The 13,462-nt window shown below is 39.0% G+C and overlaps 1 protein-coding gene across 3 annotated transcripts in view; it reads left to right on the top strand.

Moving 5' to 3' along the window:
- CHRDL1 (chordin-like 1) overlaps nt 1–13,462 on the top strand; it is a 278,118-nt gene that overhangs the window by 20,415 nt on the left and 244,241 nt on the right. For all 3 annotated transcript variants that reach the window (XM_006889919.1, XM_006889921.1, XM_006889920.1), the window contains exons 2-3: nt 4,883–4,995; nt 9,507–9,600. In XM_006889919.1, coding sequence (XP_006889981.1) covers nt 4,883–4,995; nt 9,507–9,600 — 207 coding nt within the window. The remainder of the gene's footprint in view (nt 1–4,882; nt 4,996–9,506; nt 9,601–13,462) is intronic.

Here is a 13,462-nt window from a genome sequence, read left to right as displayed (position 1 = left end):
AAGACAAGACCAAGATGGATGTCAGATGAGTACTGCATTAGAGCGCCGAGAAGCCAAAGCTAAAGGAAGAAATCAAGAAATCAAAGGGCTGAACAGAAAATTTCAAAAGGCAGCCCAGGATGACGAAGCAAGATACTATAATGAAATGTGCAGAGAGCTGGAGTCCAAACTTGCTCAGTGTTTCTTAAGCTGAAGGAGTTTAAAAACAAATTCAAGCCACAGGTGGCAATACTTAAGGACACTTTGTGTAGAATGTTAAATGACCCAGAAAGTACCAAAAGAAGATGGAAGGAGTACACAGAGTCACTGTGTCATAAGGAATTGGCTGACATAGAGGAATTTCATGAAATAACATATGAGCAAGAGCCTATGGTGATGAAAGAGGAAGTTCAAGTTGCAATGAAGGAATTGGCAAAAAACAAGGCTCCAGGAGTTGATAGCATACCAATTGATTTATTTCAACAAACAGGCGCTGCCTGGATGTGCTCACTAAGTTGTGCCAAGAAATCTGGAGGACAGCCAGCTGGCCAACTGACTGGAAAAGATCAATATTTGTTCCCATTCCAAAGAAAGGTGACCCAAAAGAGTGCAGAAATTATAGAACAATATAATTAATACCACATGCAAGCAAGATTCTTCTGAAAATGATCCAAAAACGTTTGGAACAATGTGTCAACAGAGAACTGCCAGATGTGCAGGCTGGATTTAGAAGAGGTCATGGTACTAGGGATATTATAGTTAATGTTAGATGTATCTTGGCAGAAAGCAGAAAATACCAGAAGAATGTCTGTGCTTCATTGACTATGCAAAGGCACTTGACTGAGTGGATCACAACAAGCTAGGGCTAACTCTGAGAAGAATGGGAATCCCAGAACATTTGATTGTGCTAATGTGAAACCTATACTTGAACCAAGAGGCAATCGTCAGAACAGAGCAAGGAGACACTACATGGTTCAAAATCAAGAAAGGGGTCCGTCAGAGATGTATTTTGTCTCCATAGTTTTTCAATCTGTATACAGAACAGATAATCCGAGACGCTAGGCTGTATGAGGAGGAATGTGGCATCAGGATTGGTGGAAGAATCATCAACAACCTGTGTTATGCAGATGACACAACCCTGCTTGCTGAAACTGAGGAGGACCTGAAGAGCTTGCTGCAGAAGGTCAAAGACTGCAGCCTTCAGTATGGATTGAAGCTCAACATCAAGAAAACAAAGATTCTAACCGCTGGACCAATTGACAGCATCAGTATGGATGGTGAAGCGATTGAGATAGTTAAGTTTTCATTTATTGGTTCCACAGTCAACACTCTTGGTAACAGCAGCTAGGAAATCAGGAGACTAATTACATTGGGAAAGTCAGCTGTGAGGGACCTTTCAAGAGTACTGAAGAGCAACGACGTCAGGCTGGATAGTAAGGTGTGCCTGATCCGGGCTATAGTCTTCGCAATTACGTGCTTTGCATCGGGGAGTTGGACAGTGAATAGGGATGATAGAAAGAGAATTGATGCCTTTGAGCTGTGGTGCTGGGAAAGAGTGTTGACTATACCATGGACTGCTAGGAGAACAAACAGGTTTGTCCTGGAGAGGGTGAAGTAGGAATGCTCCTTTTGCAAGGAGGGATTGGCCCTTGGAGAGGGACATCATGTTTGGGACAGTGGAGGAATGGCACAGGAGAGGAAGACCCTTGATGTGAGTGGAGTGGTGGGAATGAGTGTGTTTGAGATAGCGAGGTTGGCACAGGATAGAATGGCATTAAAGCTCTTGTATGTAGGGTTGCAAGCGACTCAATGGCACATAACAACAACATAGTAGAAAAAACACAAATAGACATCCTGTAATTTTTATCTTACAAAGTAAGTTATCCAGTTAGTCTAATTTGTTGAATATGTTGGCATAAAGTTTTTAACACTATTAAAATGTCTATAGGATCTGTCATGGGAACCTCCTTTCTATCCCTGATATCAGTAATGAGTCTTCTCACTTTTTACCTTTCTCAGTGTTGCTGGAGGCTTACAATCTTTTTTCAGCTTTTCAAATACATTGACTTCCTTTCTTCAGTTTTATTGATTTCTGCTCTTTAGTATTTCCTTCCTTCTATCTGCTTTTAGTTTATTTTGCTGTACATTTTCTAGTTTCTTAAAGCATTGATATGAGACGTTTCCTGGTTTTACATATAGATATTTTAGTACTATTAACTTGCCTTTAAATAAGCTTTTGCTGAATCCCACCCATTTTAACATATTGTATTTTCATTTTCATATAGTATAAAATATTTTAAGCTATCCCATTGAATTTTTTTCAATTAATTAACTATTTATGTTACCAGAATCTTAAAACTTATATTCTGCTGCTAGAACTGTGTATACTGTGTCTTTACCGTAGTTATTTTTTAAGTTTTTCTTGTTTTATTTGTGTATGTTTTCCAATTTCCTACACATAGTATGCATTGCCTTTCTAATTAGGATAAAAATTAATGTAATAATACTTTGTTTTGTAGTGCTTTATAGTTGACACACAATGTCAAATAATCCTCTGACACCTGCTTGAGAAATATATAATCTATATTTTCACAGATATTAAAAAACAGCATTAGAGAAGTTACCTAACTTGCTTATTGTCATGCAGTTAGAGCTAATTAAGATTCAAACCTGGCTTTCCTTCCACATATTGTTCTGAAGAAATTGGTAACAAAAGTTTGAATATTAAACTGAAATATAGTATCTTTCAGTCAAGAAGTGACAGGAGACATTTATCTCAATGCAGTTTAAATTTGACTCTCTAATTACTTAATTAAAGAGCTCTGGTGGTGTTTTTCCACTCGGTGGTGGTGTACTGCTAACCAAAAAAGCCTACATTGCTGGCAGTTTAAATATATCCCTAACTCCATAGGAGAAAGATGGGTCATCTCCTCCCATTACAATCTGTACAGGCCAGCAGAGGGTTGCTATGAGTCGGAATTGATTCAGTGACAGTGAGTGAGTTACTGCTGAGTTTGTATTGGTTTTCATATTTATGCTTGGTCTCATTTCTTTGCAAAATTGATCATGTCCTTATATCATTTCCTCTATGGAATTGTGTGGTCTTTTACTTATAAATTGTAATTAAAAATGTTACAGATGTAATAATATATTTTTGTTAGAACTATAATTTTCAAGTTAAATGCTTATCTATGTTTTCTTTGTTCTTTAATTTTATACTCATGGAAATGTGTACTGGAGATAGGGAAAATTAAGGTGTTTTCCACATGGGAAATCTTAGAGTTTTGTATTTTTTTTTTTTTTTAGTTTATTTGATGGGAAGCAAGTGACAAAAGAGGATGAGTTTGGAAAACAAATTACTACATCTGACAATTCAATTTGCCAATAACTTGCTAATTGGTAACGTTTATTAGGGGAGCTCTGGTGGCCTAATGATGCTATCTACAGAAAGACAGGATGTTTGAATCCATCAGCTGTTCCATGGGAGAAAGATGAGCAATTACCCCTCTGAAAACCCACTGGAGTGTTGATCCCAACTTGATGGCATGTAACAACATTTATTGGCCACAGATTTATTAGTTAGGCCATATGATAGAAAGTAACGAATAAAAGTTATCTATTTTGTATCTGAATAGAGAAATAAGACCTACAAAATAAGATAATTGACATGGTATGTGTTCAAGTAACTACAGTGCAAGAGGAGTTATGGCTACCAAGCTTTCTGTTGGAACAAAGGAGAAGGAGGCATTACTTTGCAATATTTGTGATAACTGTGAGCTATCTATGTAAGAAGTAGTCTTTAAGTTGGAAAGGAGCAGGGACTGTGTGCATTTTCACTCATTATTTTCTTCCTGGTACTTTACATAGTGCCTAAAAAAAGAGTAGGTAGGTGCTCAAATGTTTGTTTGATAGTTTAATCATGTCAGTGTGTGTGTGGAAAGCCGTTTATACAAACCTGCAATGTATTTAATCCGTCAACCTTACACTACAAGCAAGCAACTGTGAGAGTGTTCTCATATATCAGTGTCTCAGACATTGGTTTTTTTCTTCTTCAGAGATAAGGGAAAACGGTATTTTCCAAATAAGAAGATAATCAGCACAATATAAATAAAAAAGGGAAGACACGGAGAGGTGCAGAAGCAGGAAAAATGTGGTTACAATATGGATATTGTAATTAATGTCATAAAACAAGATATGTATGTATGGCTGAATGGAAAATCATTCAGCTCTGCAAGCTCCAATTCAAACCACAATAATTTAAAAAAAATACAGATAATATTATCTTTTTACTTTATCTTTATAGATAAGTAGTAGCTAAATGTTTGAGCTTAACTCTCAAATAAATCTGGACTCGTATCCCTCCTCAGCTGCCTTTTGGTTATATGTCCTTTGATTTTCCTTATCATATTATTATTATCATAAAATAGAACCAAAAGAACAAACATATCTGCTTCGAGGAAATATAAGCAGAGTGTTCCATAGAGGCAAAGATGCTGAAACTTGATCTCATATACACTCGGCATGTTGTCAGGAGAGGTCATTCAGTCCTTGGACGAAGACAACCTGCTGGGAAAGGCAGAGAATTAGAGAAAAGAGTGGACAACCTTAGTGAGATGGATTGGCACGGTGACTGTAACAATGGCCTTGAGCATGACTGAGATCATGAGGATGGGGCAACATAGGGGAAGATTCAGATCTGTTGTTCATAGGGTTACTATGAGTCATAGTCGACACTTAAAAACAACAAATCTTACTGGGTCATTGTGAGGATCAAAACATATGAAACTCTGGGTAGGGATTCTATAAGTGCCTCTTTCCTTGCTGTATACTAAAACAAATGTAGTCTGTAATTGTAACTTGATCTTTTGTTTGATAATCATTTTCTCCATCTCTTTTCCCGCAGATTCAGAGACATATTGCATGTTTCAAGACAAGAAGTACAGAGTGGGTGAGATATGGCATCCTTACCTGGAACCTTATGGGTTGGTTTACTGTGTGAACTGCATCTGCTCAGAGGTACAATCCCTCATAACATGTCATTTTCCAGTTTGTTCTTCAGCTTGCAGAGGAGATAGCAGTGATTTTAGGCAGTAGGGGTCATAGAGAAATTAGTAGATTTCAAGTAAAAATCAGTATTTCTTTCCTTTTTCCACTCTCTTCCCCCCCCGCCGGAACCTCTGAATATTTGCTATGGACAGACATTTTGACCTCTTTTTTTAAATTTTGACCTCTTTAAAAAAAGATTGCCACTGAATTAATTCTAACTCAAAAGTGACTAATGGTACAGAGCATGATGGGTTAAGGCAGAGTATCTTATTGAAGAAGAGTACTGAATATCCTGTGAACAGCCAAAAGAACATGCAAATATGTCCCAGAGAAGGTGTAGACAGGATGCTCCTTGGAGGCAAGGATAGTGAAGCTTTATCTCACACATTTTGGGTATGCCATTAAGAGGGGCCATTCTTGAAAAGGGGCAGTGTGCTTGGAAAGGTGGGGAGTCAGTGCAAGAAAGGGTGATCCTCAATTAAATGGATTTACACAGGTACTATAGCAATGGGCTAAGTATATCAGAAATTATGAAGATGGCACGGAATAGGGAAGGCTTAAGATCCATTGTTCATAAGGGTCATTATGAGTTGTAGTCAACTCCATAGGACCTGATACAACAAGAATAGCAAAAGTTCACTATAATTCTTTATCTGAAAAAAAAATTAGTTTTTGAAAACTATTTTCAAGGCTGACCTCTAGAGAAGAGACTAAGACAGAGTAGAAATTGTTTCTCTGAGAGTATATTTTATATTGCCTTAACTAATAATCAGGGAAAGCTCTGGTGGCCTACTTTGTAGAGAGACACACTGTTATCCAAATGTGGCACCTCTCTAGCAGTTCTAATTAATCTACCAGCAATTTTGTGGGAGAAAGAAGGGCAGTCTCATCCCATGTGATTTACTGTCTCTGAGAACCTGTTGGAGGATTAGCTATGAGTCAATTCTGACTCAATGGCAGTGAGTGAGTTAGCCAGTAATCCTTGACTGTGGCTTCTGTCCAGTTATTCAAAGAGGGTTTGCAACTGACAAACCAGATAACTCCATCTTCTTTCTGTGGTCCTTGACCCAGGATGAAAGTTGTGAGCCATCATTCAGAACAAACAAACCTCTGTCATTATTGATTACGTGAAGGTTTCTAAACCACTTACTGATATTTTGAACTGGACAATGCCTTGTTGTGAGAGCTGTTCTGTGCACTCTAGAGTGTTTAGTAGCATTCCTAGTCTCCATTCTGTCCATGAGACATGTGGATCACTCCCCAGTTGTGACAATAAAAAATTACTCCAGATGTGCCCAAGGTTGCCTGGGGAGAATAATTATCCATCTCAGATTGTGAAACATAGAACTGGGCTTCTTAGGAAGGGAGCTTGTTAAGATTTGTTTGTGTCATCTCCAAAACATTGTTGTAAATCTTAGCCTGTGACTTAGTGGTAAGAAACTGCACTGGGATCGCAAAAATGCTAATCTACCAGCTGCTGCATGGAAGAAGGATGGGCTGTTACCACCTGTGTGACTTACTGCCTTTCAAAACCCACTGGAAGGTTGACTGGGTCAGTTTCAACTCAACGGCACACAACAACACCAATAACATGCCTGTACAATAGAGCTCTGGTGGTGTAATCTTGTAGACTTACATTGCTTACTCAAAGACTGTATGTCTCCAGCAGTTTGAATCTGTATCAGTGGCTCCACAGGAGAAAGATGGACAATTTCCTCTCAGGTAATTTGCAGCCTTGAAATTTGCAACCAATGAAAGTTCAACTATGAGTTGGTTCTAGCTTGATGGCAATGTGTTGGAGTTTTTGACATTTTTATACCTGTAGATGTAATCCCATTTGGGAATATACTTTTCCTTATGTTAATGAGACCATTGTTTTGGGGATATAACAAGATAAAGAAGGCACAGAAGCCAGCAAGCACAGTTTGAAGAAGACAGATGTGATAGAACATGAAGATTGGCAAGAAACTGAGAAATAGAAGCTGAATACACAAGGACCTTCCCCCAGAATGGACAGATAAAGAAAGTCTTCTAGAGCTACCACATTTAATTTGGATTTGCAAACTGTGAGAAAGTAAATGTCTGTTCATTAAAGTCTCCCACTGTGGTATTTCTCTTATTGCAACATTAGATAACTAAGCTAAGAACATTGTCCTAGGCCTTGAGAGTAGAGTACTGAATATTTCAAGAACATTCCCAAGAGCCTGTCACTTGAAACCACAAAGAAGAGCTGCAACTCTTCCCTAGTGCCGAGGTAAGGCAGGAATGATCAATTGCAAGTTTGATTCATTTGCTGGCTTGCACAGAAAATTGGACTGTCAGAATTTTGAGTATGTGGAAACCTAATTTTTCATGCAATAACATAAGGTAATGTTAAGAAATGATGGTTGTTGAGTTAGGGTTAGGTCAACTTTCCAATTCCAAGTCTACTATGTATGAGCCATACTGTGTTAGATAAGTTGCGTAACCTCTCTGTGTGCCTTCAGCTTCCTCTTTTAAAAAGTAACATTACCTATTTAATAGGGTAGGGAGCTATGGTAGCCTAGTGGTAAAGAGCAGCACTGCCCTACGTGGTTCAAATCCAGCAACTGCACTTTCCATGTGGTATACTGCCTCTGAGAACCTGCTGGAAGGTTAGCTATGAGTCAATTCTGATTCATAGCACACAGCAACAACAATTTCATAGAGTTGTAAGAATTAAACCTACTAATCCACTTAACTCATATCAAATAGTGCCTGACTCAAGACAAAAAACTTTAACGTGTTAACTGCTGCTATTTTTCATCTTTCTCATCATCATTAACATTATGGTTCAACTCAACTCACTGCCATTGAGTCAGAATTATTTCATAGCTGGCCCTCCATTGGGTTTTCAGGCTATGAATCATGTGGGAAAGATTGCCTATCTGGAGCAGTTGGTGGTTTCTAACTGCCTGCTTTTGGGATGGTAATTCAGCTTCTTACCTGCTAGGCCACCAGAGTTGGTATTTTTGTTATTAATCTATTAATACTAGAAAAGAATGCAATATAAATAATTCAGGATTCAGTTTGGATCTCTCAGAAAGGTTGTGGATTCTGGCATGCCTCAGTGATCTCACTTCCAGATGATACCACCAGATTTTGAGGAGTGTGATACTGAAAGAGGCTTCGTGGTATTTCTAAATGCGTCACTGCAAAACTCTATTCTAGAAAGTGCACAGGAAAGCAGAAGTTTTGCAGTGAGGTGATTCAGATTTGGATACAAGATGCCTGCCTCTTTAAATGACTAGGGTATGTTTTAAATGAAGCATCTGGGGACTGATTAACAGCCTGTTAGGGAATGGTTGTGTCAGTTTTTCAAGCCAACACATTTGATATGGACGGCTAGCCCCTGGAGACTGTGGTTTTGATGTCTTTAGGAAAGTGAAAATATTAGTATGAACCCAGTGCCAACAGTCCAAGCACTAAGCATCTCTTCTTTCTCCATCCTTTTCATGTCCTTCTCCTATATCAGCATGCCAAATACATGTAGCCCTTACTTCAAATGAATTATGAATTTAAAAGATAAATGAAAAATTGATTTTCAGAGTCTTCCTTTATTTGTGAGCAGCTAGAGCTAGAGATCTTGTGATTGTGAATCAGGCAGAGACCCAGTCATTTGACCCGGGCACAATTGCTAAATACAAAAAAACAAAGTTACAAACTTTGACAGAAAGGGAAATGAAGAGAAGAGTTACTAAGCCACTAGACCAGGACACATTTATTTAGAATCTAGTGGCCATGTTCTAGGGTATACTTCCTTTCTCAGGGTCAGACAACTCAAAGAACTCATTCACTCTTTATTCCTTCTGATTTAGGACATTTAAAAAGGGATTATGGAATCAGAATATTGTTGTTATGTACTGTGGAGTCAGAACTGACTTAGAGATGATGCCTCAGAGGGTTTTCAGAAGCTGTATATCACACAAGAGGAGACTGCCCATCTTTTTTTGTGCAGAGAAGCTGATGGATTTGAACTGTTTGCCTTTGGGGCTGGCAGTGCAAATCCTTGTCACCATGCAACCAGAGGGTCTTGGAAAAGACTTGCAACTAAAGCTAGAGAATAGTAGAAATGCTGTACATCCAGATGAGTACGGGCTTACCACCTTTTGGGGGGCATCTGAAAACAAGCAAAATGATCCCAACCTTAGTAAAAATATGCCAATAAGCTATCATCCAATCTAGCAGAAGTCCTCAAACACATTGCTTTCCAGCCAGAACTGACACATAGCTGATATTCCATTGAGTTTTTGAGGGTGTGAACTGCATGACAGGAGACTATCTTTCTCCTGCAACGGAAGTGCTACTGATGAGAAAAAGAAATGAAATACTAATTTAATTTGATTCCTTAGGAATGCATTCTTTCCTGCTTGGGTGAATTCCTGCATAATTGTTACCCAAAGTGGCACGATTGGAGTGATTTTAAAAAGACATTTATTTTCTATTTGCCTTCTTTCTTTCAGAATGGGAATGTGCTTTGCAGCCGTATCAGATGTCCAAGCCTTCATTGCCTCTCTCCTGTGCATATTCCTCATCTGTGTTGCCCTCGGTGCACAGGTAAGCCAATTTGCCTTTTTATTTTCCAGTTTTGTTTCTCCTTCTTTCATCTTCACTTTACCCACCCCATCTTCCCAGTTCCCCAGAAGGGAAACTTCCAGACAGAAGTAACAATAGGACACTTTCAAGCAGCCCAAACAGGCCTCTAAATACTGTTTATAGCCAAGGCAGGGCACATTCTAGGCTTTAATAAGTTATTGTGTGCCCAGTAACAGATTTTCATTGGGCTTTTAATCAAGAGAAGGCAAATGTCAATTGGGGGAAGGAAATTGTGGCTCAGGCATTTTCTGCCATAGGTAGCCTCTTCCTACCATAGGCAATGGGCACCAGGGAAGATATGCCATGGTATCATGTGCACTATTCAGTTACTATTAGAATTACATCTGTGCATAGCTTCTAAATGATGAGGGACTATTCATAATTCAAAGGAACTGAACCAGTAAGGTTTATGACAGTATAAAGCTGCCTGCCTGCTGTATAGCCACCTCCTCTAGACTGTACAGTTATTATGTGTACATTGTTAAGAGTAACTATAAGAGGGAGCCAGACAGAGACTTTTTCATAAGGCCGTTACCACGTCTCCCTCCAAGGTTTGTGGCTGGGAGTGTTTGTCTGAGGCAGGGACTCCTTCAATGACACTTTGTTCACATCTGACTGGAACCTGGCTCCTACACCAAAGGTGTGTAAGCATAAAATAACTCAGGAGATGCCTGGGAGCCCAACATCAGTCCTAGGAGAAGCTAAATGAGTCTTGAGTTCTAGAAAGTAGAAGTCTTACAGTCCAGCATGTCAATTATTTTTCCTTCTAAGATGAGTGTTCTTAACTTGAGGTAGATCAAAGGGCTTTAAGGAGTCAGTAAGCATTTAAAATTGTTGACAGTTTTTGGTATAAATACTTATACATGCAAATTTCTAGAGAAGGTTCATTGCTTTACTCCTAAAAGAGTATACATAATTCTAAAAAGATAAAGTCTAGAACACAGATTTTTAAGCAGTGAGGAAACTTTAAGACTAGAGAAGGGATGAGACAACTAAATGTTCTAGGGGGAAATTGTAGGAATGAAGTTCAGAGAAATGTTTCTAGAATAAACGTTTTTGTTTGCTTAATGAAGAAACATAAATCCTTTTTGTCACCACTTTTATAATAGTTTAATAAAATTTCCTACAGCTGTAAATATACTCTCATGGATATGAAAGTCTCTTTCCCAGGTAGCAAAAGATTGTATCACATTATAAGTTTATAATTGTAAATATTGGTGATGTTAGTAGATGCTTAATGACAGTATACACTTAAACAGACTGGGAGTATGACCAACCTAAAAATTGCTTTTTTGGAGTAAATCCTTAAATGAGAATTACTATTTTTGTATGTGTTTATTTCCTCCTTCTACTTAAAGTGAATTAAAAGAGTGTGGTGTGGGAAGATCTGTTAAATATAAATAAAATTATTAATAAAGAAATTACACTGGAGAAGTAATGGGGGTGTTAAACAAAATCTGTCTGATAGCCTGTCTAAAATTTTATGAAAGGTTTCTTTCCAAGAACTACCCAAAAGTATTTTAATGTCACAAGAACTTGAGAATTTTCTGTCCTGGGAAAGACCTGGCATGATCCAGAAAAAAAGGATAGAGTAAAAGAGCATAAAGTGAAGTATCATCTATCCTAGTCACCTAACAGGAAGAAATATTGAAGACAAGGGAAAGTAAAAAAAGTTATATGAGACAAAACAAAGTTTAAAAACTGTGCAAATTCTGGAAAAGTGACTTTTGAAAGAAATGAGTACTAATGTCTTTGAGATGTGAAAGCTTAGGATATGTAAGTTGTTGTTATGTGCCATCAAGTTGACTACAAATCATAGTGACCCTGACCCACAAATTCCGAGCTCAGCAGCTCTAAACCTTTTCCTATCCTGTCCCATCCTCACTATCTCCAAACATAGCTGATCCCATTGCCACAGTCACCATGTCAATCCATCTTGACAAGGATGTTCCTCTTCTGTGATAACCCTCTGTCTTTCCAAGCATGATGTCCTTCTCCAAGGGCTAGTCTTTTCTGACAATATTCCCAAAGTATGTGAGATGAAATTTCACCATCCTTGCTTCCAAGGAGCACCTTGGTTTTGCTTTCTCCAGGACACACCTGTTACTTCTCTTGGCAGTCCATGGTTCGGTACTACAACTCTGTCATCCTTAATCATTGTTCAGCTTTCAGATACATAGCAAGCAATTGAGGAGACCATGGCTTGGATTAGGCACACCTTAGTGTTTAGACTGACATCATTGCTCTTTAGAAAAGAGGTCCTTGAAAATAGATTTTTCCAATGCGACTAGCCTTTTCATTTCCCAACTCTTGGTGCCAAGTGTGGATCCAAGATAGGTGAAATTTTAACAATTTCAATCCTTTCTCCTATATAATGACACTGCTTTTGGCATGGTGTTGAGTTTTGTTTTCTTGATGTTGAGATGCAATCAATATTGAAGGCTGTAGTCCTTGATCTTCTGCAGTGTTTCCAGGCCTCCATAACTTTAGGCAAGCAAGCTTGTGTCATCTGCATAATGCAGGCTGTTGATGAGTCTTCCTCTGATTCTGAGGCCTGATTCTCTTTCATAGAATTCAGCTACTCGAATGATCTGTTCAGAATATAGATTGAAAAGGTGTAGGGAAAGGATATATCCCTGATGTATTCCTTTCTTAATTTTGAACTATGCAGTGTTCCCTTACTCTTGTTCAAACAACAGCTTCTTCGTCTAGGTATAGGCTTTGCATGAAGACAATCAAGTGTTCTGGGGTTCTCATTCTTCTCAATGTTAGCCCAAATTTGTTCTTATCCACAGTCAAATGCTTTGCATAGTGAATAAAACATAAGTAAACATCTTTCCGGTAGTCTCTGCTTTCAGTCAAGAACCATCTGATATCAACCATGATATCCCTAGTGCTATATAGCCTCTTCTAAATCTGGTTTGTATTTCTGGCAGTTCTCTGTCAAAGTACTGTTCTAGCCTTTGTATAAGTGTTGTTGTTAATGTGCCGTCGAGTCACTTGCTACTCATAGTGACCCTATGTACAACAGCCCTAAACTCTGCTCTGTCCTGTGCCAATCGCACAATCTCTGATACACCTATCCCAATTACCCCAGTCACTGAATTAATCCACCTCATAGAGGGCCTTCCCCTCCTGCGCTGTCCCTTCACCCTCCCAAGCATGATGTCCTTCTCCAAAGACAAGTCCCTCCTTACAACATGTCCAAAGTATGTAAGACGGAGCCTCAGAATCCTTGCCTTTAAGGAGCAGCCTGGTTTGACCGTTTCCTGGATGAAACTGTTTGTTTTCCCAGCAGTCTATGGTATCCTCAATACTCTTCTCCAGCACCACAGCTCAAAGGCATCAATTCTCCTTCTATTCTCATTAGTCACTGTCCATCTCTCTGATGCATAACAAGTGGTACCAAAGACCATGGCCTGTGTCAGATGCACCTTAGTCTCCAGAGAGACACCATTGCTCTTCAATACTTTGGAGAGGTACCTAACAGCAGACTTTTCCATGGCAATGCGCCTTTTAATTTCCTGGCTACTGGTGCCAAGAGTGTTGACTGTGGAGGCAAGCAAACTAAAGCTGTGTACAATCTCGATCTATTCTCCATCCATCCTGATGCTGCCAATTGGTCCAGTGGTGAGAAATCTTTGTCTTCTTGACATGGAGCCTCAATCCGTATTGGAGGCTGCAGTCCTTGACACTCTGCAGCAGGTGCTTCCGGTCCTCCTCAGTTTCCGCAAGCAGGGTTGTGTCATCTGCATAACGCAGATTGTTGATAATTCATCCACCAATCTTGACCTCACATTTCTCCTCATAGAGCCCAGCCTCC

This window comes from Elephantulus edwardii, unplaced genomic scaffold, assembly GCF_000299155.1.
Source record: "Elephantulus edwardii isolate Elephantulus edwardi_28Jun2011 unplaced genomic scaffold, EleEdw1.0 scaffold00083, whole genome shotgun sequence".
In the NCBI taxonomy this organism is placed as follows: Eukaryota; Metazoa; Chordata; class Mammalia; order Macroscelidea; family Macroscelididae; genus Elephantulus; species Elephantulus edwardii.
The sequence above is the reverse complement of the archived record's forward strand: the minus strand, read 5'-3'. Positions and strand labels throughout refer to the sequence as shown.